The sequence below is a fragment of the Pomacea canaliculata genome, linkage group LG7, assembly GCF_003073045.1.
Source record: "Pomacea canaliculata isolate SZHN2017 linkage group LG7, ASM307304v1, whole genome shotgun sequence".
Taxonomy (NCBI): domain Eukaryota; kingdom Metazoa; phylum Mollusca; class Gastropoda; order Architaenioglossa; family Ampullariidae; genus Pomacea; species Pomacea canaliculata.
In genome coordinates, this window is record NC_037596.1 from 28,880,673 (window position 1) to 28,906,328 (window position 25,656).

The window sequence follows — 25,656 nt, forward strand, 5'->3', positions numbered from 1 at the left end:
ACAGCTCACATCAATAGTATGTAAAGAAAAAGGGAAGGTGCTTAAAATATTGTAAGATGTGATGCTTACAATACTCTGCTTTATCTCAAACATTCTGAGTATACAGTTTGTCACTCTATACCTCAAGATAAGTTAAACAAATCTCCAGTTCCATGACATTCCCACTGTCGCGTGTCAGCGATTGTGCTGTCATCCTTGTATGCCTTCCATACTGAGCTGGTCCATCCTTGGGTGTTGTCTTCACGCTTTCTCCCACTCATCCCTTTTTTTTCTTCTTCTTCTCTTCGGTTTCCGTCTTTGCGCGCGCACAGCTTCCTTGACGCGTCAATTTTTTTTCCTTCTTTGACGTCATGGGTAGTCGTCATCAAGTAACAGACGGTGCTGGACCGTGGCCATGACAGTCAGAGTTTTTCATTTTGTATCGACCGATCTGCCACAAGCCGTTTTGGGTGAGTAGAGATCCATTCTGTCGGGTTCCACACCATTCTAGTCTGTAAGGGGCCCTTGGGTGGCGGTGGAAGTGCAAATGAAAGAATCCTTTTATGTTCAAAGCCATAGTCCGATGTTTGATTGCAAGATTTGTACTTTGTTAGGTTAACGTTCGTGATTGCCGGGTCGCGACGCTTGTAGCGCGTTCTCGTTTCCCGTTGTATGGATTTGTGTAAGAACAATATTAGAATTTGAGCGAATCTTGTGACTAGTCCGAAGGTCAGATATATGTATCTATGTGAAAATATTGTTTTACAAATTGAGTAGTTTCAGGACACGCCTGTTGATTGTAAGAATTGTTTTATCTACAGGCTTTATTTTTCGTTCTTCTTCACTCCTGTTGTTGTTTTTGCTCATCCTTCGTGTGTTCACATCCTTTGTTCGCATTGCTGTCCGTCATCGTGTCGAGCGTCCACCCTGCACCCTCATCATCATCTCGTCGGCGCGTGAACTCGCGACCCTGCTGCACCAGTGTGCGGAAAGGCCTTGGACTGAACACCTAGAGCAGGAATCTTCGAGCAGGAGCTCACGTGGCCAGTGGCCGGCCCACATCATCGCATCTGGACGAGAGGACAGAGAGCTGTGGGGGACATCGACAGAGCGGCAAGCAAGGCCAGAGAGCGGGCTGTCGTCAGGGGACACCTTCAACGGACATCTAAACTGTCACCCCGCTGTGCTTGCGGGTGATGTATTGTATATACGGTGACTGAGATTAGCCTGTGCACAGGGCAGCTGATTTGTCTTTTTTTAATTTATCTATTCTATTTTTTGTTTGTTGGATTGCTCGCGCTGATCTATATTTGTTCATGTGAGAGTTTGGAATGTTTTGATATTTGATTGCTATCAGTATTATTTTTGTGGCTAGTAAATTAGTTGTGATTTGTCTTTGTGATTTGTGTGTATGGTCTGCGCTCAGTTGAGGTTCGACTGGCTTCGTCGCGGTCACGCGACACTTACTATACTTAATACTTCAGTTGTTAGTGTAACGTTATAAATAGTAATCAGTTACTACACTGAATATTACATTTATTAGTATCTTTAATAGTACATTTATTAGTTAGGCTAATAGTACAGTTGTTAGTATACCAAATAGTAATTTGTTCCTTCATTTAAAAGTACATTGATTAGTATGTTTAATAGGATACTTGTTAGTAAAGTTAATAGTATGTTTAGAAGTATAGGTAACATTACATTTGAGTGTGTAGTGCCTTGGAAGCTACCTTTGTGCTTCATGACTCCTGGGGTCTTGGAGTGCACAGGACTCAAGAAAATTAAAAAAAATATCCGGCAAAGTATTTTTTGAACTCGTGAGTTACCTGACCAGAGTGAGCATCGCTTAAAGTGTTCAAGACAAACGGGAACTTAAAATAAAATTATTCACACGTGCCAGAGATTTTTATAATTTTTTTTAGATGGTCAGCTTAATATAATATGTGGCAATGCATCTTGCCCTTCACAGGCACACACACAAGAAAAACTATCACATGCACAACATCACTTCCACACTCACACGTGAAAGTTAACAACCATAATCTTGCATGTACGTCTCTATGTGTGTGTATGTCATTCTTTTCTTGAAATTGCCCGAACTTTTTCTTGTGTAAGTGTAATTTTTCTGTCATGTGAGAGTGTGCGTGAGTGTTTAAATTATCACAAATATAAATAAGACTGCTTCTACTGTGTATGTGTGTGTGCCCATGGCTGGAGGGTTGGGAAAAAAGAGAGAAGTTTTAGTCACGTGCTCACAATGCACAACAAGACCCTTTATGATGTTTTAAAACATTTCAATTTACTTTTAAGCCATGTGCCTATCGTTTCCATCATGAACCAGCTTAAGGCCTTCACTTGGTGATACCTCTCAACATCTTTCAACACCACAAAGCAGTCGGTTGTCATTAAGAATGTTATTATTAATTATTGTCGGTCGCTAAAATCTTCGAGAAAGATTTTACATCTTATATGTAGACTCTTGCATGTATGTCTTCCTTTATGGATTGAGTATGGACTTGCTTTCTTTGGCAACACCATTCCAAATCTGAAACCATTAAAGTATAATCACGTGACCAAACAGGATTCTTATTACGTCGGATGTAACACTATTTTTTATACTTAAGGTCATCCACCCATATAATTAGTTACTCACCAGTTACTCCATCTAGCTATGGCGAACACAAAAGAGAAACTAGTATATTCACGAAATCACTAACTATTCAAGCAGGGTCTTACTTTTAGAAGATTTATTTCGAACTCTTCGCTTGAAATGTCCCCGTCACCTGGAAATTTAAATATACAGACATCTGAAAACCAGTTGAACACTTTGATATAATAGTAGGTGAGAAAAAAACTAACAACGGATTACCAGTCAAAGTGCTAAAGTAATTATTCTGGTTCATAGTCTTATCTAGATGCTGCTCTCGCGAGCCTTACAGTGCAAAGATTTGGGTTGAGAATGATAACACTCACCGTTAATGTCCATGATCTGCATAACGGAAAGAATAACTGATTGATCGATGACGCCGTCCTCATTGCCGTCCTGCTTGTCGTGGTAGATAAAGGCCCCCATGTTAAATTCCAGTTGCGACAAACTAGCATAGCTACTTATGAACTCCGAAAGACTGATATATCCATTGCCTGCAAAAGGGATTTGTAAATTGACGATATTTTTAATTTTGAAAGAAAGACTGAGAAAAAAAATTAACTTAAAAAGCTAAGACCAATTTACTCAACTTTAAAAACATTCATTCGCAAAGTTTCTAACAAATCAATGTATGTATGTACAGTTATTTTATGTCTTTCTTAAGACGCATTTTATGATAGTAGAATCAATTTACTGTATTGAAATATTGTCAACAGATTTATTTACTTAACCTTCTTGTGAGCATGAATGTATGTTTACCATAATTAACATACCGTGTCTTTGTTTGAAGGTTTTTTATAAATAGAGAAAAATAAACTATATATATTCTGTGCGTGTTTTCGCTCGCGCCACACATGAGATAGGTGTTAACTTCATTTTGGTTCTGTGAAATTCTGTAAACTTATGTAATACGTGGTTTTTTTATTTGTAAAGGAGTTACATAAATAGTTGTGCCTGGACAACTAAAAGACTCTCTAGTGACTGTGTTGCAGAATCCACAAGTATCAAACCGCCTTGGTGCGTTTTACTTACTATTTTTTTCATTTTTGATGTACTTTAGTTGCTTTAACACAGACTTTATTAAGACCATAGAGGAGGGAATTACTTGAAGTGAAAAGTGCTCCTACGAAATAAAGTCTGTCCCCAAAACATGTCAAATACCTTTGTCATCGAAAATATAAATGTTCATCCTGTCATTCTAACATCATTGATGTGCTAAATGTCTAGACTACATATTACTCAACGTATACAGTGTATATTGCTCGCGCGTACATGTGTAACTATCATACCTTAAAATATATTTATAGTCTATTAATATACAACACACATGACTGATAAATGGATTACAAGTGAATGTAAAGCTCCGTAAGACTGTCGATGATGGAGCATAATGATGATGATGATGATGAGGAGGAGAAGGAGGAGGAAGAGAATGAGAAGGAAGAGGATTTTAAAAGCTACAATAACAAAAGCATCAACATATTACCGTTGATGTCAATTTTGTAGAAATTAGCCTGTAATTCGTCCTGCTGCAGAACGCCATCACCGTCAAGGTCCATAATGCTGAAATCTTCGCTGTTGGAGTTCTCCCTGAAAGTATTGACCATTCCTTGTTCTTGTATACAGGTACTGTCATATTGGTAATTCTAGTTCTGGTACCAGTTTGTAATGTCCATCTCTTGTTAGTAAAATATAAAATACTGAAAACAATATATTGTAAAATCATTTAATTTAAGGTTGTAGCGTAAAACTAATTCTATTTTGTTTTCCTTAAATTGGCACTAACTACATATAATTTGATCCATATGACAACATCTGATGTGACAATTTACTCAATCTTGTCAGCCACCTTCTATGCAAAGACTGTACATAAATCCGTTTTGTTTTTATTACTTCTTCCGTTGTTAATTTAATTAAATTAATGCTTACCCACAAACAGCAGCAAGAAGAAGACAAAAGATAAAAGTCTTCATAATGCAACAAGCTTTTTTGCCCCTGTATTAAAAAAATATAATAATGTATTTTAAAGTACAATGTATTTTTGTTATGTTTCTCCTTTTAATATTCAATTAGTGAAATTAGCTTTTAGCAGATATGTACGCAAGCACATGTGGCAACGGGTTCACGTCCTTGAACATACACATACACATACACATACACATACACATACACATACACATACACATACACATACACATACACATACACATACACATACACATACACATACACATACACATACACATACACATACACATACACATACACATACACACATACCCATATTACACACATACACATATACATATTAAAATGTATATAAGCTATTAAAATCCATTGTTTTCTGTGATAAGATTGCGTGGCTTAAATGTAGTTAAACGAAAATCGTCCTATGGCAAGACTTTGTAACCTCACATACATTTTTTATGCAACACTAATTTTCAGAACAAATAAAGATTATTTTTGCTTACAGCTGGATTCAGATGAGGAACGTGACAACCCTCCGTGCTGAAATCGTGGTGTGGCGAATGAAGACGAGAGAAGAAAATATATACTTTACTTCGTGGTAAAGTGATCAATTGAGATTAGGATCGATGACTAAATCTTATCAAGCCAATAGACCATATTAACAGAAGAAAATATCCTTTTTGAACTTTTCTAAGTTGCAAATGAAAACTAAATGTTGATGGTCAGGTTTCCCCTCCTACACAACATGACCGAGTCAGTGAGGATGTGAACTCATAAGCCCTTCAAAATCTTGAGGATTAATGTGTAGTGACCTTACATATTGTCTTAGCTTACTGCTGCCCACCTGTTTGTGAAATAAATGTTGTCATGCTCTGTGGAGTTGATATTTGTTGTCGCCAGTGACATGTACTGAGCTTAAACTCCATTCCTGATGGGACGAGCGTGTTTAATTTTATTAACTTGCAGTGCACGAACAAAGCAGTAGATTATTTTTTTAATCTAATAATCACACCAAGACGAAATACGAAATAAACGTGTGCATATGTGTGTCCTTATGTGTTAGCTTGTTTGTAAGTGCGTGTGTGTATGTCACGGACCGTCCGCGGACACGCGCATTCTTTCCACAAACCAAAATATTCTGATCGCTTGAGGGTGGTCGTACCTTCTTAGAGGCACGAATAATTATTCAATTCAAACACAATTTTAAATGAAACAAAGGCAAAGTATCAACAATCATAGATTCACTCCTTCATTCGCCACACAAGATATATTACCAATATGTTATCATTCATCCAACGTACTATTAAGGTTAACAATAAAATTGATTCCCATAAATATTGTCACTGATGAAGTATTCCGCTGTCTCCGGAGCTGTCCTTTCTTGATGAATTACCAATGTTAATATCCACTGTATTATAGTATAAAATGTTCGTTCTTGATGAAACCCAAACCTTTTTATATTAAAGTCTTTGTGACCCTCCCAAGTCCTCTATTCTAATTAGTCCCACTACTTTTCTTTCCTAGAAGTCTTTTTATTATTAAAAATAAATTGTTTTACGATACCAACAGTTTACAAGCAGTTGCCTCGTAGGTGTTTAGCAGGATTGTGATAGGTTAGCTGAAGGCCGGGAGGAAACCTTTCCTCCACCGGCGCTTACTCTCAGGCTGTTAAGAACTGTCCTTTCCAGGCGACAGATGGTGGAGGTCGGTGCATCAGTTTTGCACCAAGTTTTCTGTTCTGGGACCGTTGTTTTCTCGCTCACGCCAGTGTGTGGTTTCTTGGCCCCACCAAGAAACTGTACTGCGGGATGCCCAAGCCACAGAGCTCCCCACGGTGCGGACACGGACTACAGTAAATCACGATCTGGGAAGTACATCCACCTGTAGTTTACCCACGGTATTACTTTCCGTAATACTTATTCCGCTGTCGCAGCAGTAGCGAGAAAGTCCAGAGAAAAACCACCAACTCCAACTTCTGTTTCGCCGTCTGCTCTCTGCCCACCGTTTGTTCTCTAACGTTATTTTCCTCTATCTTTTTCATCACCTTATTTTGACATCACAGTTTACGTCATTTGCTCAAGGGCAAAAAACTTCCAGCCCACTACCCTAAATCAGATCAACCACGGTTGTCGATTTTCCCTCCTAATCCCCTCTACTAAGTACTTATCCGTTACAGTGTATTAGTGCATTCTTTGTGCATGTGTAGGTGAGTGCGAACGCTAGTGTCATTTAACTAAATATCGTCTCCACAGTTTTGTTAGGGGATTAACTTGCGTGTGTTTGTAGGTCCCCTGTCTACAGTATTTTTATACACTGACACTTATTTGTGTATAGATGTCAGGGCTGTTTGTCTCACAACCGCTCACACAGCCAGAGGAGGGACACGACGTACCTAGCGAACCTTTGATGAACGTAGACCACAACAAAGACGAAATGAGCGGTGCAAATAAGCAGTTTAATAAAAATGCAGGAAAAAACAAGAAATAAAAAGGAAATTACAGAAATTTTTTTACGCATACACGCGCATGCAAGAAATCCAGGGATTACTCCATACAGCAAAGAAAAGATAACGAGAGATGCTGGAAAGGGAGATAATTTAAAAGAAACGCCAATCACCAGCACGCACTGCTGCACAGTACTGTCACAGTTCTTGCCCCTGAGGCCTTCAGGCGTGACGTTAAGTGTAGACACTGTGTACTCTGTTGACACTGTATACTCACTGGAATGTCTGACCGATGAGCGCGGGGAACCTTTGCTGGTCCACAGTTTACAGGACAAAGGACAATACCAAGAAGGAGACGGAACAAAGAAATGAAGGGAGGACGAAACGCAGAACGGTTGAGATTCCACACACGCATGGGCGGAAAAGGCGAAAAAAATGATGAATGTGAAGAAACGAACCGACAATAAGAACCAGGACAAGGCTGACAAGATCACAGAAGAATACGGAGAATGTGAGAAGCTGGAAGAAGAAAAAAAGGATAACAAGAGTGACAAAGTCGGGATAAGATGCTCATGATAAACCAATCATTAGTGTGGACTAAACAAAAAGATGAAGAAACTGTACAAACAACAAATATAATAGAAGTATGCCTTCAGGTAGTTAGTAGAGATAATTTTCATAAGGTGGTTCGTTGAAACACCCTTTTTGAACCCAGCAAAGCGAAAATATTTATAAGGCATAGTCATGCATGACACGGATTGATACTATAGAATCATTTATACACACATTCACTAATATTAATATATTCATACATATCTAACTTGTAGTGGTCGTTCATTATGTACGTAATATTTCTTAGGAAAACTAGAGGACTTTAGTCGATGGTACTACATATTTCCCCTATTTCAACTATTTAAATACAAGGAAACTTGTAGTGTAATTAGCACATGGTAGCTCACATCAATAAAATGTAAAGATAAATAAAAAGTGCTTAAAATATTTTAAGATGTGATGCGTACAGTACTCTGTTTTAGCTTAAACATTCTGAATATACTAAACATATTAATATTTATTTTAGCACAGTTATATTCATTCTAAATCTTTTTAAAAATAAATATCACAAATCGGTGTTCACGCACACAAGGTAGTTGCTTAAACTAAAATAAAACACATCGGAAATATATTAAACTGCTTTGAAGAGCATCATCCCACTGCTGGTGACAGTCCATCCCTCTATACCTCAAGATAAGTTAAAAAATCTCCAGTTCCATGACATTCCCACTGTAGCGTGTCAGCGATTGTGCTGTCATCCTTGTATGCCTCCCATACTGAGGTGGTCCATCGTTGGGTGTTGTCATCACGCTTTTGCCCTCCCCCGAATTTTTTTCTTCTTCTCTTTTGTTTCCGTCTTTGCGCGCGCACGCGCACAGCTTCCTTGATGCGTCAATTTTCAACGGACTGTCTCCCCGCAGTGCATGCGGGTTACGTATTGTATATACGGTGACTGAGACTCACTTGTGCACAGGGCAACTGTTTTGTCTTATTTTTATTTACCTTTTTTCGTTGTTGTTGTTGAATCGCTAGCGCTGATCTATATTTGTTCATGTGAGAGTTTGGAATGTTTGATTTTTGATTCCTATCAGTATTATTTTTGTGGCTAATAAATTAGTTTTGTTTTGTTTCGTGAATATTGTCTTTGTGATTTCTTTATGGTCTGCGCTCAGTTGAGGTTAAACTGGCTTCGTTGCGTTCATGCGACAGTTAGTATCTTTAATATTTCAGTTGTTAGTATAAAGCAGTGATGTCCAACCTTTTTCGGCATGCGGGCCATACACATTTTCAACATGCATGTCACGGGCCGCTTCACTGCAAAAATAAAAAAAAATAAATAAAAAAAAAAAAATAGAGCAGACACAATTTTTATTAGAAACAAGTTGTACTTACCATTAATTATGTAGTAATTAGTGGGATATTTGAAGTTGTTTTCCCGAAACCAACTTCTGAATGTCCGGCTGCATCGTAGAGACACCAAGTCGGAGAACTGAATCGAAATGTTCGTCCATCGAAAAAAAGATTGAGAGACGCCACTGCATAGGAATAAATACTTCTTCTTCCCTTTCTTTCGTTTTCTTTAGGTCTTTTTTTATTACTAACATGCCGATTTCCTGCACTGTGGGCAGAAGTTTCGCCGGCCGGATGGCACCGCGTCGCGGGCCGGATATGGCCCGCAGGCCATAGGTTGGGCATCCCTGGTATAAAGTAATAAATAGTAATCTGTTACTACACCGAATATTACATTTATTAATATTTTAATAGTACAATTATTAGTTAGGCTAATAGTACAGTTGTTAGTATACCAAATAGTAATTTGTTGCTACACTTAAAAGTACATTTATTAGCAGGGCTTCTGCTTACGCAAAAAATTGCGTACAGTACGCATGAAAAGTTCGGAGGACCCCTTCAATTTTCGTCAATGGGGTCCCAGGGGACCCCTTCAAATTTGGGCGAAGAACAGATACAAAATTGGGTAAGTGTAGTGTCTGACGTCGTAGCCCAGTCTACTGTTGTCGTCTGCTACAAAGTGAGAGTAACTTCCCTTCCACTGAGATGTTTCCCTTACCGGGAAGAGTTCCATTAACCTATTTCCAAGATGTCGTTGACAGCGTGGTTAAAATCATCTTCTCAAAAACGGAAAGAAAGTGAGCACCCCATGTACAGTGAGCATAAGCTCATCACAGATGCTTGCACATACTTCATGGCACAGAAATCTCGCCGTTTCTGACTAGACATTACAGTGCTTTGTGTGTCTGAAAGGCAGTTGAACAAAGTAGTTGATTTGTTGGGTTTTTTTTTCAACTTTATAAACGGACCCCTTAGAGTTAGCCTGTTACCCCTTAGAAATATGAAGAAGGTGTATCTGGGACCCCAAAGAATTTAGCCTTAGCAGAAGCCCTGATTAGTATGCTTAATATGATACTTGTTAGTAAAGTTAATAGTATGTTTGGAAGTATAGGTAACATTACATTTGAGTGTGTAGTGCCTTTGAAGCTACCTCTGTGCTTCATGACTCCTTAGGTCTTGGAGTGCACAGGACTCAAGAAAATTCCGGCAAAGTATTTTTTGAACTCGTGTGTTACCTGACCAGAGTGAGCATTGCGTAAAGTATTAAAGACGAACGGGAACTTAAAAAAATTATTCACACGAGCCAGAGATTTTCATAATTTGTTTAGATGGTCAGCTTAATATAATATGTGGCAATGCATCTTGCCCTTCACAGGCACACACACACACTCAACCCTAAACACACAGGCAATCATATACCCGCAAGATAAGCTTTTAACCACAAACTTTACATATACTAATACTTACACTCACACATTCTTTTACGCACACACAAACACACACACACACACAAGACAAACTATTATATGCACAGGATCACTTCCACACTCACACGTGAAAGTTAACAACCATAATCTTTCATGTATGTCTCTATGTGTGTGTATATGTCATTCTTTAATTGAAAGTGCCCGAATTAAGACTAGTGAAAGGCTTTTTGATTTTGACTAAAAAAAGGCTCACTTTTTCTTGTCTAAGTGTAAGTAATTTTTCTATCATCTGAGAGTGTGCGTGAGTGTTTAAATTATCACAAAAATAAAGAAGACTGCTTCTGCTGTATATGTGTGTGTGCCCATGGCTGGGGGGTTGGAAAAAAAGAGAGAAGTTTTTGTCACGTCCTCACAATGCACAACAAGACCCTTTATGATGTTTTAAAACATTTCAAATTTACTTTGAAGCCATTTGCCTATCGTTTCCATCATCAACCAGCTTAAGGCCTTCACTTGGTGATACCTCTCCACGTCTTTCAACACCACAAAGCAGTCGTGTGTAATTAAGAATGTTATTATTGATTATTGTCGGTCGCTAATATCTTCGAGAAAGATTTTACATTTTATATGTAGACTCTTGCATGTATGTATTCCTTTATGGATTGAGTACGGACTTGGTTTCTTTGGCAACACCATTCCAAATCTGAAAACATTAAAGTATAATCACGTGACCAAACAGGATTCTTATTACGTCCGATGTATCTGCTTCCCCCCATTAAAGCTAATTATATTTCCTTTAACTTTACTTAACCACTAATTTTTATACTTAAGGTCATCCACCCATATAATTAGTTACTCACCAGCTACTCCACCTAGCTATTGTGAACACAAAAGAGAAACTAGTATATCCACAAAATCACTAACTATTCAAGCAGGGTCTTACTTTTAGAAGATTTCTTTCGAACTCTTCGCTTGAAATGTCCCCGTCACCTGGAAATTTAAATATACAGACATCTGAAAAAAAGTTGAACACTTTCATATAATAGTAGGTGAGAAAAAAAAACTAACAACGGATTACCAGTCAAAGTGGTAAAGTAATTATTCTGGTTCATAATCTTATCTAGATGCTGCTCTAGTGAACCTAACAGTGCAAAGATTTGGGTTGAGAATGATAACACTCACCGTTAGAGTCCATGATCTTCCTAACGGAAAGATAAGCTGATTGATCGATGACGCCGTCCTCATTGCCGTCCAGCTTGTCGTAGTAGATAAAGGCCCCCATGTTAAATTCCAGTTGCCACAAACTAGCATAACTACTTATGAACTCCGAAAGACTGATATATCCATCGCCTGCAAAAATGATTTGTAAATTGACGATATTTTTAATTTTGAAAGAAAGACTGAGAAAACAAAATTAACTTAAAAAGCTAAGACCAATTTACTCAACTTTAAAAACATTCATTCGCAAAGTTTCTAACAAATCAATGTATGTATGTACAGTTATTTTATGTCTTTCTTAAGACGCATTTTATGATAGTAGAATCAATTTACTGTATTGAAATATTGTCAACAGATTTTTTTACTTAACCTTCTTGTGAGCATGAATGTATGTTTACCATAATTAACATACCGTGTCTTTGTTTGAAGGTTTTTTATAAATAGAGAAAAATAAACTATATATTCTGTGCGTGTTTTCGCTCGCGCCACACATGAGATAGGTGTTAACATCATTTTGGTTCTGTGAAATTCTGTAGATTTATGTAATACGTGTTTTTTTTTATTTGTAAAGGAGTTACAAACAATAGTTGTGCGTGGACAACTTTTAAGAAAAGACTCTCTAGTGACTGTGTTGCACAATCCGCAAGTATCAAACCGCCTTGGTGTGTTTTACTTACTATTTATTTTTTCATTTTTGATGTACTTTAGTTGCTTTAAAACATACTTTATTAAGACCATAGAGGAGGGAATTACGTGAAGTGACAGGGGCTCCTACGAAATAAAGTCTGTCCCAAAAACATATCAAATACCTTGGTCATCGAAAATATCAATGTTCATCCTTTCACTCTACCATCATTGATGTGCTAAATGTCTAGACTACATATTACTCAAAGTATAAAGTGTATATTGCTCGCGCGTACATGTGTAACTATCATGCCTTAAAATCTATTTATAGTCTATTAATATACAACACACATGACTGATAAATGGATTACAAGTGAATGTAAAGCTCCGTAAGACTGTCGATGATGGAGCATAATGATGATGATGAGGAGGAGGAGACGGAAGAGGAAGAGAAATAGAAGGAAGAGGATTTTAAAAGCTACAATAACAAAAGCATCAACATATTACCGTTGATGTCATTTTTGTTGAAATCAGCCAGTAATTCGTCCAGCTGCAGAACGCCATCACCGTCAAGGTCCACAACGCTGAAATCTTCGCTGTTGGAGTTCTCCCTGAAAGTATTACCATTCCTTGTTCTTGTATACAGGTACTGTCATATTGGTAATTCTAGTTCTGGTACCAGTTTGTAATGTCCATCTTTTGTTAGCAAAATATAAAATACTGAAAACATTATACTGTAAGATCATTTAATTTAAGGTTGTAGTGTAAAACTAATTCTATTTTGTTTTCCTTAAATTGGCACTAACTACATATAATTAGATCCATATGACAACATCTGATGTGACAATTTACTCAATCTTCTCAGCCACCTTCTATGTAAAGACTGTACATAAATCCGTTTTGTTTTTATTACTTCTTCCATTGTTAATTTATTTAAATTAATGCTTACCCACAAACAGCAGCAAGAAGAAGACAAAAGATAAAAGTCTTCATAATGCAACAAGCTTTTTTGCCCCTGTATTAAAAAAATACAATAATGTGTTTTAAAGTACAATGTATTTTTGTTGTGTTTCTCCTTTTAATATTCAATTAGTGAAATTAGCTTTTAGCAGATATATACGCAAGCACATGTGGCAACAGGTTCACGTCCTTGAACATACACATACGCATACACATACACATACACATACATATACACACATACCCATATTGCACACATACACATATACACACATACACATATACACATTAAAATGTATAGAATCTATTAAAAGCCATTGTTTTCTGTGATAAGATTGCGTGGCTTAAATGTAGTTAAACGAATATCGTCCTATGTCAAGACTTTGTAACCTCACTGATATTTTTTATGCAACAGTAATTATCAGAACAAATAAAGATTATTTTTGCTTACAGCTGGATTCAGATGAGGAACGTGACAACCCTCGTTGCTGAAATCGTGGTGTGGCGAATGAAGACGAGAGAAGAAAATATATACTTTGCTTCGTGGTAAAGAGATCAATTGAGATTAGGATCGATGACTAAATCTTATCAAGCCAATAGATTGTACTAACAAAAGAAAATATCCTTTTTGAACTTTTCTAAGTTGCAAATGAAAACTAAATGTTGATGGTCAGGTTTCCTCTCCTACACAACATGACCGAGTCAGTGAGGATGTGAACTCATAAGCCCCTCAAAAGCTTGAGGATTAAGGTGTAGTGACCTTACATATTGTCTTAGCTTACTGCTGCCCACATGTTTGTGAAATAAATGTTGTCATGCTCTGTGGATTTAATATTTATGGTCGCCAGTGACATGTACTGAGCTTCAACTCCATTCCTGATGGGACGAGAATGTCTAATCTTATTAACTAGCCGTGAACGAACAAAGAAGTAGATGATTTTTTTTATCTAATAACCACACTAAGGCGAAATATACGTATGCATATGTGTGTGCTTATGTGTTAGCTAGTTTCTTAGTGCGTGTGTGTGTTAGTGCATTCTTTGTGCATGTGTAGGTGAGTGCGAACGCTAGTATCTTTTATTTAAATATCGTCTCTGCACGTTTTTGTTAGTGGATTAACTTGCGTGTGTTTGTACGTCCCTTGTCTACAGTATTTTATACACTGACACCTATTTGCGTATAGATGCCAGGGCTCTATGTCTCACAAGCGCTCACACAGCCAGAGGAGGGACACGACGTACCTGTCTACCATATGATGAACGTAGACAAAGAACAAAGACGAAATGAGCGGTGCAAATAAGCAGTTTAATAAAAATGTAGGAAAAAACAAGAAAAAGAAAATAAAGAAATACACTTCCGCGTACACGCACATGCAAGAAAACAAGAAATTACCCCACACAGCAAAGAAAAGATAATGAGAGATGCTGGAAAGGGAGATAACTTAAAAAACCGCCAAACACCAGCACGCACTGCGGCACAGTACTGTCAGAGTTCTTGCCCCTGAGGCCTTCAAGCGTGACGTTAGATGTAGACACTGTGTACTCTATTGACACTGTATACTCACTGGAATGTCTGACCGACGAGCGCGAGGAACCTTTGCTGGTCCACAGTTCACACGACGAAGGACAAGACGACTAAGGTGAGGGAACGAAGAAATGAAGTGAGGACGAAAGGAAGAACAGTTGAGATTCCACACACGATGGGGCGGAAAAGGCGAAGAAATATGATGAAAATGAAGAAACGAACCGACAATAAGAACCAGGACAAGGCTGACAAGATCACAGAAGAATACGGAGAATGTGAGAAGTTGGAGGAAGAAAAAGGATGACAAGAGTGACAAAGTCGGGATACGATGCTCATGAAACCATTAATTACTGTGGAGTAAACAAAAAGATGAAGAAACAGTACAAACAACAAATAAAATAGAAGTAAGCCTTCGGGTAGTTAGTAGAGATAATTTTTATAAGGTGGTTCATTGAAACACCGTTTTCGAACCCAGCAAAGCAACAATATGTATGAGGCATAGTCATGCATGACACTGATTGATACTATAGAATCATTTATACACACATTCACTAATATTAAAATATTGTTATATATTCAACTTCTAGTGTATGTTATGTACGTAATATTTCTTAGGAAAACTAAAGGACTTTAGTCGATGGTACTACATATTTCTCGTATTTCAAATATGTACAAACAAGGAAACGTGTAGTGTAATTAGCACATGACAGCTCACATCAATAGTATGTAAAGAAAAAGGGAAGGTGCTTAAAATATTGTAAGATGTGATGCTTACAATACTCTGCTTTATCTCAAACATTCTGAGTATACAGTCTGTCATTCTATGTTTCAAGATAAGTTAAAACAAATCTCCAGTTCCATGACATTCCCACTGTCGCGTGTCAGCGATTCTGCTGTCATCCTTGTATGCCCCCATACTGAGCTGGTCCATCGCTGGGTGTTGTCTTCACGCTTTTGCCCCCTCCCCCTTTTTTTTCTTCTTCTCTTCGGTTTCCGTCTTTGCGCGCGAACAGCTTCCTTGACGCATCATTTTTTTTCCTTCTTTGACGTCATGGGCAGTCGTCATCAAGTAACAGACGGTGCTGGACCGTGGCCATGACAGTCAGAGTTTTTCATTTTGTATCGACCGATCTGCCACAAGCCGTTTTGGGTGAGTGGAGATCCATTCTGTCGGGATCCACACCATTCTAGTCTGTAAGGGCCTTTGGTGGCGGTGGAAGTGCAAGTGAGAGAATCCTTTTATGTTCAAAGCCATAGTCCGATGGTCAGAGATATGTATCGGTGTGAAAATATTGTTTTAGAAATTGAGCAGTTTCCGGACAAGCCTGTTGATTGTATGAATTTTTTATCTACAGGCATTATTTTTAGTTCTTCTTCACTCTTCCTCCTGTTGTTGTTTTTGCTCCCCCTTCGTGTCGCCGTGTCTTCACATCCTGTGTTCGCGTTGCTGTCTGTCATCCTGTCGAGCTTCCACCATGCACCCTCATCATCTCCTTGGCGCGTGAACCCGCGATCCTGTTGCACCAGTGTACGAAAAAAAGGACTTTGGTTGAGTACCTAGAGCAGGAACCTTCGAGCAGGAGCTCTGGTGGCCAGTGGCTGGCCCATACCATTGCATCTGGATAAGAGGAGAACAGGCGGACCGGCTTGACGAGAGGACAGAGAGCTGTGGGGGACATCCACAGAGCGGCAAGCAAGGCCAGAGGGCGGGCTGCCGTCTGTGGACACATTCAACGGACTTCTAATCTGTCACCCCGCTGTGCATGCGGGTGATGTATTGTATATACGGTGACTGAGACTCACCTGTGCACAGGGCAGCTAATTTGTCTTATTTAGCTATTTTTTTGCTTGTTGGATTGTTCGTTCTGATCTATATTTGTTCATGTTTGAGTTTAGAATATTTTGATAATTGATTCCTATCAGTATTATTTTTGTTGCTAAAAAATTAGTTTTTTTTTGCTACGTGAATTTTGTCTTTGTGATTTCTGTGTAAGGTCTGAGCTCAGTTGAGGTTAAACTGAATTCGTCGCTGTCACGCGACACTTAGGATACTTAATACTTCAGTTGTTAGTATAAAGTAATAAATAGTAATTTGTTACTACACCGAATATTACATTTATCAATATTTTTATAGTACATTTATTAGTTAGTCTAATAGTACAGTTGTTAGTATAACAAATAGTAATTTGTTCCTACACTTACATTTATTAGTATGCTTAATAGGATACTTGTTAGTAAAGTTAATAGTATGTTTGAAAGTATAGGTAACATTACATTTGAGTGTGTAGTTCATTTGAAGCTATCTCTGTCCTTCATGACACCTGGGGTCTTGGAATGCACAGGACTCAAGGAAAATATGAAAAAAAACTTTCGGCAAACTATTTTTTGAACTCGTGAGTTACATGACTAGAGTGAGCATCGCTAAAAGTGTTCAAGACGGACGGGAACTTAAAAACAATTATTCACACGTGCCAGATATTTTTTAAATTTTTTAGATGGTAAGCTTAATATAATATGTGGCAATGCATCTTGCCCTTTACAGGCACACACACACACACTCAAACCTAAACACGCAGGCAATCATACACCCGCAAGATAAGCTTTTAACCACAAACTTTACATATACTAATTCTTACACTCACACATTCTTTAACACACACACAAACACACACACAAGACAAACTATCACATGCACAGGATCACTCCCACACTCAAACGTGAAAGTTAACAATCATAATCATGCATGTGCGTCTCTATGTGTGTGTATGTCATTCTTTTCTTGAAAGTACCAACATTAAGACTAGTGAAAGACCTTTTGATTTTGACTAAGAAATGGCTCACTTTTTTTTGTGTAAGTGTAAGTAATTTATTTATCATGTGAGAGTGTGCGTGAAAATTATCACAAATATAAAAAAGACTGCTTCTGCTGTGTATGTGTGTGTGCCAGCTGCTGGAGGGTTGGGAAAAAAAAGAGAATTTTTAGTCAAGTCCTCACAATGCACAACAAGACCCTTTATGATGTTTTAAAACATTTCAAATTTACTTTTAAGCCATTTGACTATCGTTTTCATCATGAACCAGCTGAAGGCCTTCACTTGGTGATACCTGTCCAGATCTTTCAACACCACAAAGCAGTAGTGTAATTGTTATTCTTAATTCTTGTCGGTCGCTAATATATTTGAGAAGGATTTTACATTTTATATGCAGACTCTTGCATGTATGTCTTCCTTTATGGACTGAGTACGGACTTGCTTTCTTTGGCAACACCATTCCAAATCTGAAAACATTAAAGTATAATCACGTGACCAAGCAAAATTCTTATTACGTCCGATGTAACTGCTTCCCCCATTAAAGCTAATTATCTTTCTTTTAACTTTACTTAACCACTTATTTTTATACTTAAGTTCATCCACCCACGTAATTAGTTGCTCACCAGCTACTCCATCTAACTATTGCGAACACAAAAGAGAAACTAGTACATGCACGAGATCACTAACTATTTAAGCATGGTCTTACTTTTAGCATATTTCTTTCGAACTCTTCTCGTGAAATTTCCCCGTCACCTGGAAATTTAAATATACAGACATCTGAAAACCAGTTGAACACTTTGATATAATAGTTGGTGATAAAAAAACTAACAACGGATTACCAGTCAAAGTGCTGAAGTCATTTTTCTAGTTCATAGTATTATCTAGATGCTGCTCTAGCGAGCCTTACAGTGCAAAGATTTGGGTTAAGAATGATAACACTCACGTTAGAGTCCATGATCTTCATAGCGGAAAGAAAAGCTGATTGATCGATGACGCCGTCCTCATTGCCGTCCAGCTTGTCGTAGTAGATAAAGGCCCCCATTTTAAATTCCAGTGACCACGAACTAGCAAAACTTTTTATCAACTCCGAAAGACTGATATATCCATCGCCTGCAGAAGGGATTTGTACATTGACGATATTTTTAATTTTGAAAGAAATATTGAGAAAAAAAATTAACTTAAAAAGCTAAGACCAATTTACTCAACGTGAAAAACATTCATCCACAAAGTTTCTAACAAATCAATGTATGTATGTACAGTTATTTTATGTCTTTCTTAAGAAGCATTTTATGATAGTAGAATCAATTTACTGTATTGAAATATTGTCAACAGATTTTGTTACTTAACCATCTTGTGAGCATGAATGTATGTTTGCCATAATTAACAGACAGTGTCTTTGTTTGAAGGTTTTTTATAAATAGAGAAAAATAACCTATATATTCTGTGCATGTTTTCGCACGCGCCACACATGAGATAGGTTTTAACTTCATTTTTGTTCAGTGAAATTCTGTAGATTTATGTAATACGTGGTTTTTTAATTTGTAAAGGAGTTACAAACAATAGTTGTGCGTGGACAACTTTTAAGAAAAGACTCTCTAGTGACTGTGTTGCAGAATCCGCAAGTATCAAACCGCCTTGGTGTGTTTTACTTACTATTTTTTTTTTCATTTTTGATGTACTTTAGTTGCTTTAACACAGACTTTATTAAGACCATAGAGGAGGGAATTACTTGAAGTGACAAGGGCTCCTACGAAATAAAGTCTGTCCCAAAAAGATATCAAATACCTTTGTCATCGAAAATATCAATGTTCATCCTGTCATTCTAACATCATTGATATGCTAAATGTCTAGACTACATATTACTTACCGTATAAAGTGTATATTGCCGAACGTACATGTGTAACTATCATGCCTTAAAATCTATTTATAGGCTATTAATATACAACACACATGACTGATAAATGGATTACAAGTGAATGTAAAGCTCCGTAAGACTGTCGATGATGGAGCATAATGATGATGATGAGGAGGAGGAGGAGGAGACGGAGGAGGAAGAGAATGAGGAGGACGAGGATTTTAAAAGCTACAATAACAAAAGCATCAACATATTACCGTTGATGTCCTTTTTGTTGAAATCAGCCTGTATTTCGTCCTGCTGCAGAACGCCATCACCGTCAAGGTCCGCAACGCTGAAGAAATCTTCGCTGTTGGAGTTCTCCCTGAAAGTATTTACCATTCCTTGTTCCTGTATACAGGTACTGTCATGGTGGTAATTTTAGTTCTGGTACCAGTTTGTAATGTCCATCTTTTGTTAGCAAAATATAAAATACTGAAAACATTATACTGTAAGCTCATTTAATTTAAGGTTGTAGCGTAAAACTAATTCTATTTTGTTTCCCTTAAATTGGCAATAACTACATATAATTAGATCCATATGACAAAATCTGATGTGACAATTTACTCAATCTTGTCAGCCAGCTTCTACGTACCGTTATATACAGACTGTACATAAATATGTTTTATTTTTATTACTTCTTCCATTATTAATTTATTTAAATTAATGCTTACCCACAAACAGCAGCAAGAAGAAGACAAAAGATAAAAGTCTTCATAATGCAACAAGCTTTTTTGCCCCTGTATTAAAAAAAATACAATAATGTATTTTAAAGTATTTTTGTTATGTTTCTCCTTTTAATATTCAATTAGTGAAATTAGCTTTTAGCAGATATATACGCAAGCACATGTGGCAACGGGTTCACGTCCTTGAACATACACATACACATATACACATATACAGATATACACATTAAAATGTATAAAATCTATTAAAATTCATTGTTTTCTATGATAAAATTGCGTGGCTTAAATTTAGTTAAACGAATATCGTCCTATGGCAAGACTGTGTAACCTACTGAAATTTTATGCAACAGTAATTTTCAGAACAAATAAAGATTTTTTTGCTTACAACTGGATTCAGATGAGGAACGTGACAACCCTCGGTGCTGAAATCGTGGTGTGGCGAATGAAGACGAGAGAAGAAAATATATACTTTGCTTCGTGGCAAACAGATCAATTGAGATTAGGATCGATGACTAAATCTTATCAAGCCAATAGACCATATTAACAGAAGAAAATATCCTCTTTGAACTTTTCTAAGTTCCAAATGAAAACTAACTGTTGATGGTCAGGTTTCCCTTCCTACACAACATGACCGAGTCAGTGAGGATGTGAACTCATAAGCCCTTCAAAAGCTTGAGGATTAAGGTGTAGCGAACTTACATATTGTCTTAGCTTACTGCTGGCCACATGTTTGTGAAATAAATGTTGTCATGCTCTGTGGAGTTGATATTTATGGTCGACAGTCACATGTATTGAGCTTAAACTCCATTCCTGATGGGACGAGCGTGTTTAATCTTATTAACTTGCAGTGCACGAACAAAGCAGTAGATGTTGTTTTTATCTAATAATTACAACAAGACAAAATACACGTGTGCATATGTGTGTGCTTATGTGTTAGCTTGTTTGTTAGTGCGTGTGTGTATTAGTGTATTCTTTGTGCATGTGTTTGTGAGTGCGAACGCAAGTAGCTTTTAATTAAATATCGTCTCCACGTTTTTGCTAGGGGATTAACTTGCGTGTGTTTGTAGGTCCCTTGTCTACAGTATTTTTATACACTGACACTTATTTGTGTATAGATGTCAGGGCTGTTTGTCTCACAACCGCTCACATACCAAGAGGAGGGACACGAAGTACCTAGCGAACCTCTGATAAACGTAGACCACAACAAAGACGAAATGAGCGGTACCAATAAGCAGTTTAATAAAAATGCAGGAAAAAACAAGAAATAAAAAGGAAATTACAGAAATTCTTTTACGCATACACGCGCATGCAAGAAATCCAGGGATTACCCCATACAGCAAAGAAAAGGTAACGAGAGATGCTCGAAAGAGAGATAATTTAAAAGAAACGCCAACACCAGCACGCACTGCTGCACAGTACTGTCACAGTTCTTGCCCCTGAGGCCTTCAGGCGTGACGTTAGATGTAGACACTGTGTACTCTGTTGACACTGTATACTCACTGGAATGTCTGACCGATGAGCGCAGGGAACCTTTGCTGGTCCACAGCTCACAGGACAAAGGACAATACCAAGAAGGAGACGGAACAAAGAAATGAAGGGAGGACGAAACGCAGAACGGTTGAGCTTCCACACACGCAGGGGCGGAAAAGGCGAAGAAATATGATGAAAATGAAGAACCGAACCGACACAACAACCAGGACAAGGCTGACAAGATCACAGGAGAATACGAAGAATGTGAGAAGTTGGAAGAAAAAAAAAGGATGACATGAGTGACAAAGTCGGGATACGATGCTTATTTTTCCTATTTTTCCACTAAACCATTGATTAGTGTGGACTAAACAAAAAGGTGAAGAAACAGTACAAACAACAAATATAATAGAAGTAAGCCTTCGGGTAGTCAGTAGAGATAGATTTCACAAAGTGGTTCATTGAAACACCCTTTCGAACCCAGCAAAGCAAATTATGTATAAGGCATAGTCATGCATGACACTGATTGATACAATAGAATCATTTATACACACATTCACTAATATTAATATACATATGTATCCAACTTGTAGTGTCCTTCATTATGTACATAATATTTTTTAGGAAAACTAGAGGACTTTAGTCGAGGGTACTACATATTTCCCGTATTTCAAATATGTACAAACAAGGAAACGTGTAGTGTAATTAGCACATGACAGCTCACATCAATAGTATGGAATGAAAAATAAAAAGTGCTTAAAATATTTTAAGATGTGATGCTTACAATACTCTGTTTTACCTCAAACATTCTGAGTATACTAAACATATTAATATTTATTTTAGCACAGTTATATTCATTCTGAATCTTTTTTAAAATAAATATCACAAATCTGTCTTCACCCACAGAAGGTAGTTGCTTAAACTAAAATGGAACACATCGAAAATATATTTAACTGCTTTGAAGAGCATCATCCCACTGCTGGTGACAGTCTATCACTCTATGCCTCAAGATAAATTAATTAAAAAATCTCCAGTTCCATGACATTCCCACACCACGCGACCTAAAAACATAAGAAATCATTCAGTTTATAATTTTTGGTACATTCCACATATGTGGATTTCTTTTGTAAGGTTGTGAACTTGGTAATACCAGTGTTTTCTTAGCACTTAATTATGGTGGGAATAATCCTAAGTGACTAGTTCAACTTCGATTTGTAGCTCAGCAGCTCTTACCTGCCAACTACAAAGATGAAAACAGAGATGGGAATTTTCTGTCATCGATCCTAATCTCAATTGATCTGTTTACCACGAAGCAAAGTATATATTTTCTTCTCTCGTCTTCATTCGCCACACCACGATTTCAGCACCGAGTGTTGCACGTTCCTCTTCTGAATCCAGTTGTAAGCAAAAATAATCTTTATTTGTTCTGGTAATTACTGTTGCATAAATAGTCAATGAGGTTACAAAGTTTTGCCATAGGACGATATTCGTTTAACTACATTTAAGCCACGCAATCTTATCATAGAAAACAAGGGATTTTAAATGATTATATACATTTTAATGTGTATATGTGTATGTGTGTATATGTGTATCTGTGTATGTGTATGTTTAAGGATGTGAACCCGTTGCCACATGTGCTTTGGTATATACCTGTAAAAACTAATTTCACTAATTGAATATTAAAAGGAGAAACATAACAAAAATCTTTTAAAAATACATTATTGTATTTTTTTAATACAGGGGCAAAAAAGCTTGTTGCATTATGAAGACTTTTATCTTTTGTCTTCTTCTTGCGGCTGTTTATGGGTAAGCATTAATTTAATTAAATTAACAATGGAAGAAATAATAAAAACAAAACGGATTTATGTACAGTCTTTACATAACGGTACATAGAAGGTGGCTAAAGAGATTGAGTAAATTGTCACATCAGATGTTGTCATATGGATCAAATTATATGTAGTTATTGCCAATTTAAGAGAAAAAATACAATTAGTTTTACGCTACAACCTTAAATTAAATGAGTTTTCAATATATTGTTTTCAGTATTTTATATTTTGTTAAAAAGGGATAGACATTACAAACATGTACCAGAACTAGAGTTAGCACTATGACAGTACCTGTATACAACCTTTAACTAAGAAACACAAAAGTATTCAAAAATGAGAAATTTATATTTTAAGATAAAACGTCGACTTTATGAATAAAGAAAGGACAAGGAATGGTAAATTCTTTCAGGGAGAACTCCAACAGCGAAGATGTCTTCATCATTATGGACCTTGACGGTGATGGCGCTCTTGAGCAGTACGAATTACATGCTGATTTCTACAAAAAAGACATCAACGGTAATATGTTGATGATTTTGGTATTGTAGCTTTTAAAATCCTCTTACTTCTCATTCTTTTCCTCCTCCTCCTCGTCATCATCCCAATTATCATTATCATCCTCCTTCTCATCATAGTCATCATGATTATCCACCTCATTAACATCATCGACAGTCTTGTGGAGCTTTACATTCGCTTGTAATCACTTTATCAGTCATTTGAGCTGTATATTATTAGACTATAAATAGGTTCTTAAGGCATGATAAATTCACATTGTGCAACACAGTCACTAGAGAGTTTTTTTCCTATACGTTGTCCCCGAACGACTATTAATTGAAACTACTTTACAAATTACAGAAACCATGTATTACATAAATCTACAGAATTTCACAGAAAAAAACATGAAGTTAACACCTATCTCCTGTGTTGCGCGCGCGTTAACACGCATAGAATATATAGTTTATTTTTCTTTATTTATAAAAGGCTTCAAAGAAACACACGGTATGTTAATTATATGAAACATACATTCTTTTCACAAGAAGGTTAAGTAACAAAATCTGTTGACGATGAAAAAAACACTTTACTTTACTTTTTATTTCAATATAGGTAATTTACTCTAGTATCAATATAAATCCTTCTTAAGAAAGACATAAAATTAATGTAAATACATACATTGATTTGTTAGAAAGTTTGCAGATAAATGTATTTCAAGTTGAGTAAATTTATCTCACCATTTTGAGGTTGATTTTTTTCCTCAGTTTTTCTTTCAAAATTAAAAATATCGTTAATTTACAAATCCCTTTGCAGGCGATGGATATATCAGTCTTTCGGAGTTCATAAAAAAGTTTTGCTAGTTCGGAGTCACTGGAATTTAACATGGGGGCCTTTATCTACTACGACAAGCTGGACGGCAGTGAGGACGGCGTCATCGATCAATCAGCTTTTCCTTTAGTTATGAAGATGATGGACTCTGACGGTGAGTGTTATCATTCTCAACCAAAATCTTTGCACTGTTAGGTTCACTAGAGCAGCATCTAGATAAGACTATGAACCAGAATAATTACTTTAGTACTTTAACTGGAAATCCGTTGTCAGTTTTTTCTTAGTTACAGTAATATCAAAGTGTTCAACTGTTTTTAAGATGTCTGTATATTTAAATTTCCAGGTGACGGGGAAATTTCACGCGAAGAAAACGAAAGAAATATTCAAAAAGTAAGACCATGCTTGAATAGTTAGTGATTTCGTGCATGTACTAGTTTCTCATTTGTGTTCGCAATAATCAGATGGAGTAGCTGGTGAGTAATCAATTATGTGGGTGGATGACCTTAAGTACAAAAATAAATGGTTAAGTAAAGTTAAAAGAAAGATAATTAGCTTTAATGGGGGAAGCAGTTACATCGGACGTAATAAGAATCATGCTTTGTCACGTGATTATACTTTAATGTTTTCAGATTTGGAATGGTGTTGCCAAAGAAAGCAAGTCCGTACTCAATCCATAAAGGAAGACATACATGCAAGATTCTACATATAAAATGTAAAATCTTTCTCAAATATATTAGCGACCGACAATCATTACGAATAACATTCTTAATTACACACGACAGCTTTGTGGTGTTGAAAGATGTGAACAGGTATCACCAAGTGAAGGCCTTCAGCTGGTTCATGATGGAAACGATAGGCAAATGGCTTAAAAGTAAATTTGAAATGTTTTAAAACATCATAAAGGGTCTTGTTGTGCATTGTGAGGACGTGACTAAAAATTTTCTTTTTTTTCCAACCCTCCAGC

At 36.9% G+C, this 25,656-nt stretch overlaps 3 protein-coding genes and 1 long non-coding RNA gene across 10 annotated transcripts in view; 1 reads left to right on the top strand and 3 right to left on the bottom strand.

The window, feature by feature from the left end:
* The window catches only part of LOC112569343 (calmodulin-4-like), a 42,161-nt gene extending 21,642 nt beyond the window's left edge, over positions 1-20,519 (bottom strand). Inside the window, exons 1-6 of one of the 7 annotated variants that reach the window (XM_025247130.1) lie at positions 20,468-20,508; positions 4,556-4,621; positions 4,113-4,216; positions 2,953-3,120; positions 2,716-2,762; positions 2,257-2,524 (exon numbers count right to left, since the gene is read on the bottom strand). In XM_025247130.1, coding sequence (XP_025102915.1) covers positions 2,477-2,524; positions 2,716-2,762; positions 2,953-3,120; positions 4,113-4,216; positions 4,556-4,599 — 411 coding nt within the window. In that variant the 5' untranslated portion in view covers positions 4,600-4,621; positions 20,468-20,508 and the 3' untranslated portion in view covers positions 2,257-2,476. Of the gene's footprint in view, positions 1-2,256; positions 2,525-2,715; positions 2,763-2,952; positions 3,121-4,112; positions 4,217-4,555; positions 4,622-5,097; positions 5,176-17,708; positions 17,970-18,208; positions 18,281-18,445; positions 18,613-19,614; positions 19,722-20,070; positions 20,137-20,467 lie in introns of those variants that run through there. The other 6 variants (XM_025247129.1, XM_025247126.1, XM_025247123.1 and 3 more) reach the window with 6 other exon arrangements.
* Positions 1-25,656, bottom strand: part of LOC112569307 (soluble scavenger receptor cysteine-rich domain-containing protein SSC5D-like) — a 155,680-nt gene that overhangs the window by 119,624 nt on the left and 10,400 nt on the right. The gene's annotated exons all lie outside the window — the stretch shown is intronic.
* LOC112569367 lies at positions 10,803-13,696 on the bottom strand. Its single transcript, XM_025247163.1, has 6 exons — positions 13,620-13,696; positions 13,158-13,223; positions 12,716-12,819; positions 11,549-11,716; positions 11,310-11,356; positions 10,803-11,069 (listed from the first exon to the last, which is right to left on the bottom strand). The coding sequence occupies exons 2-6, from the start codon at positions 13,199-13,201 to the stop codon at positions 11,022-11,024; spliced, it is 411 nt and encodes a 136-aa protein (XP_025102948.1). The 5' UTR covers positions 13,202-13,223; positions 13,620-13,696; the 3' UTR covers positions 10,803-11,021.
* LOC112569383 lies at positions 22,931-25,590 on the top strand. Its single transcript, XR_003100380.1, has 6 exons — positions 22,931-22,949; positions 23,290-23,355; positions 23,785-23,891; positions 24,678-24,846; positions 25,036-25,082; positions 25,322-25,590. It is a non-coding gene; the product is annotated as an uncharacterized LOC112569383 (long non-coding RNA).

Bases quoted from the DNA above. Each gene is read 5' to 3' on its own strand.
- LOC112569367 (XM_025247163.1), bottom strand. From the start codon at position 13,201: ATGAAGACTTTTATCTTTTGTCTTCTTCTTGCTGCTGTTTGTGG. The intron at 12,820-13,157 runs GTAAGCATTAAT...TAATACTTTCAG, and splicing joins CTTCTTGCTGCTGTTTGTGG to GGAGAACTCCAACAGCGAAG. The intron at 11,717-12,715 runs GTAATATGTTGA...TCATTTTTGCAG, and splicing joins CAACAAAAATGACATCAACG to GCGATGGATATATCAGTCTT.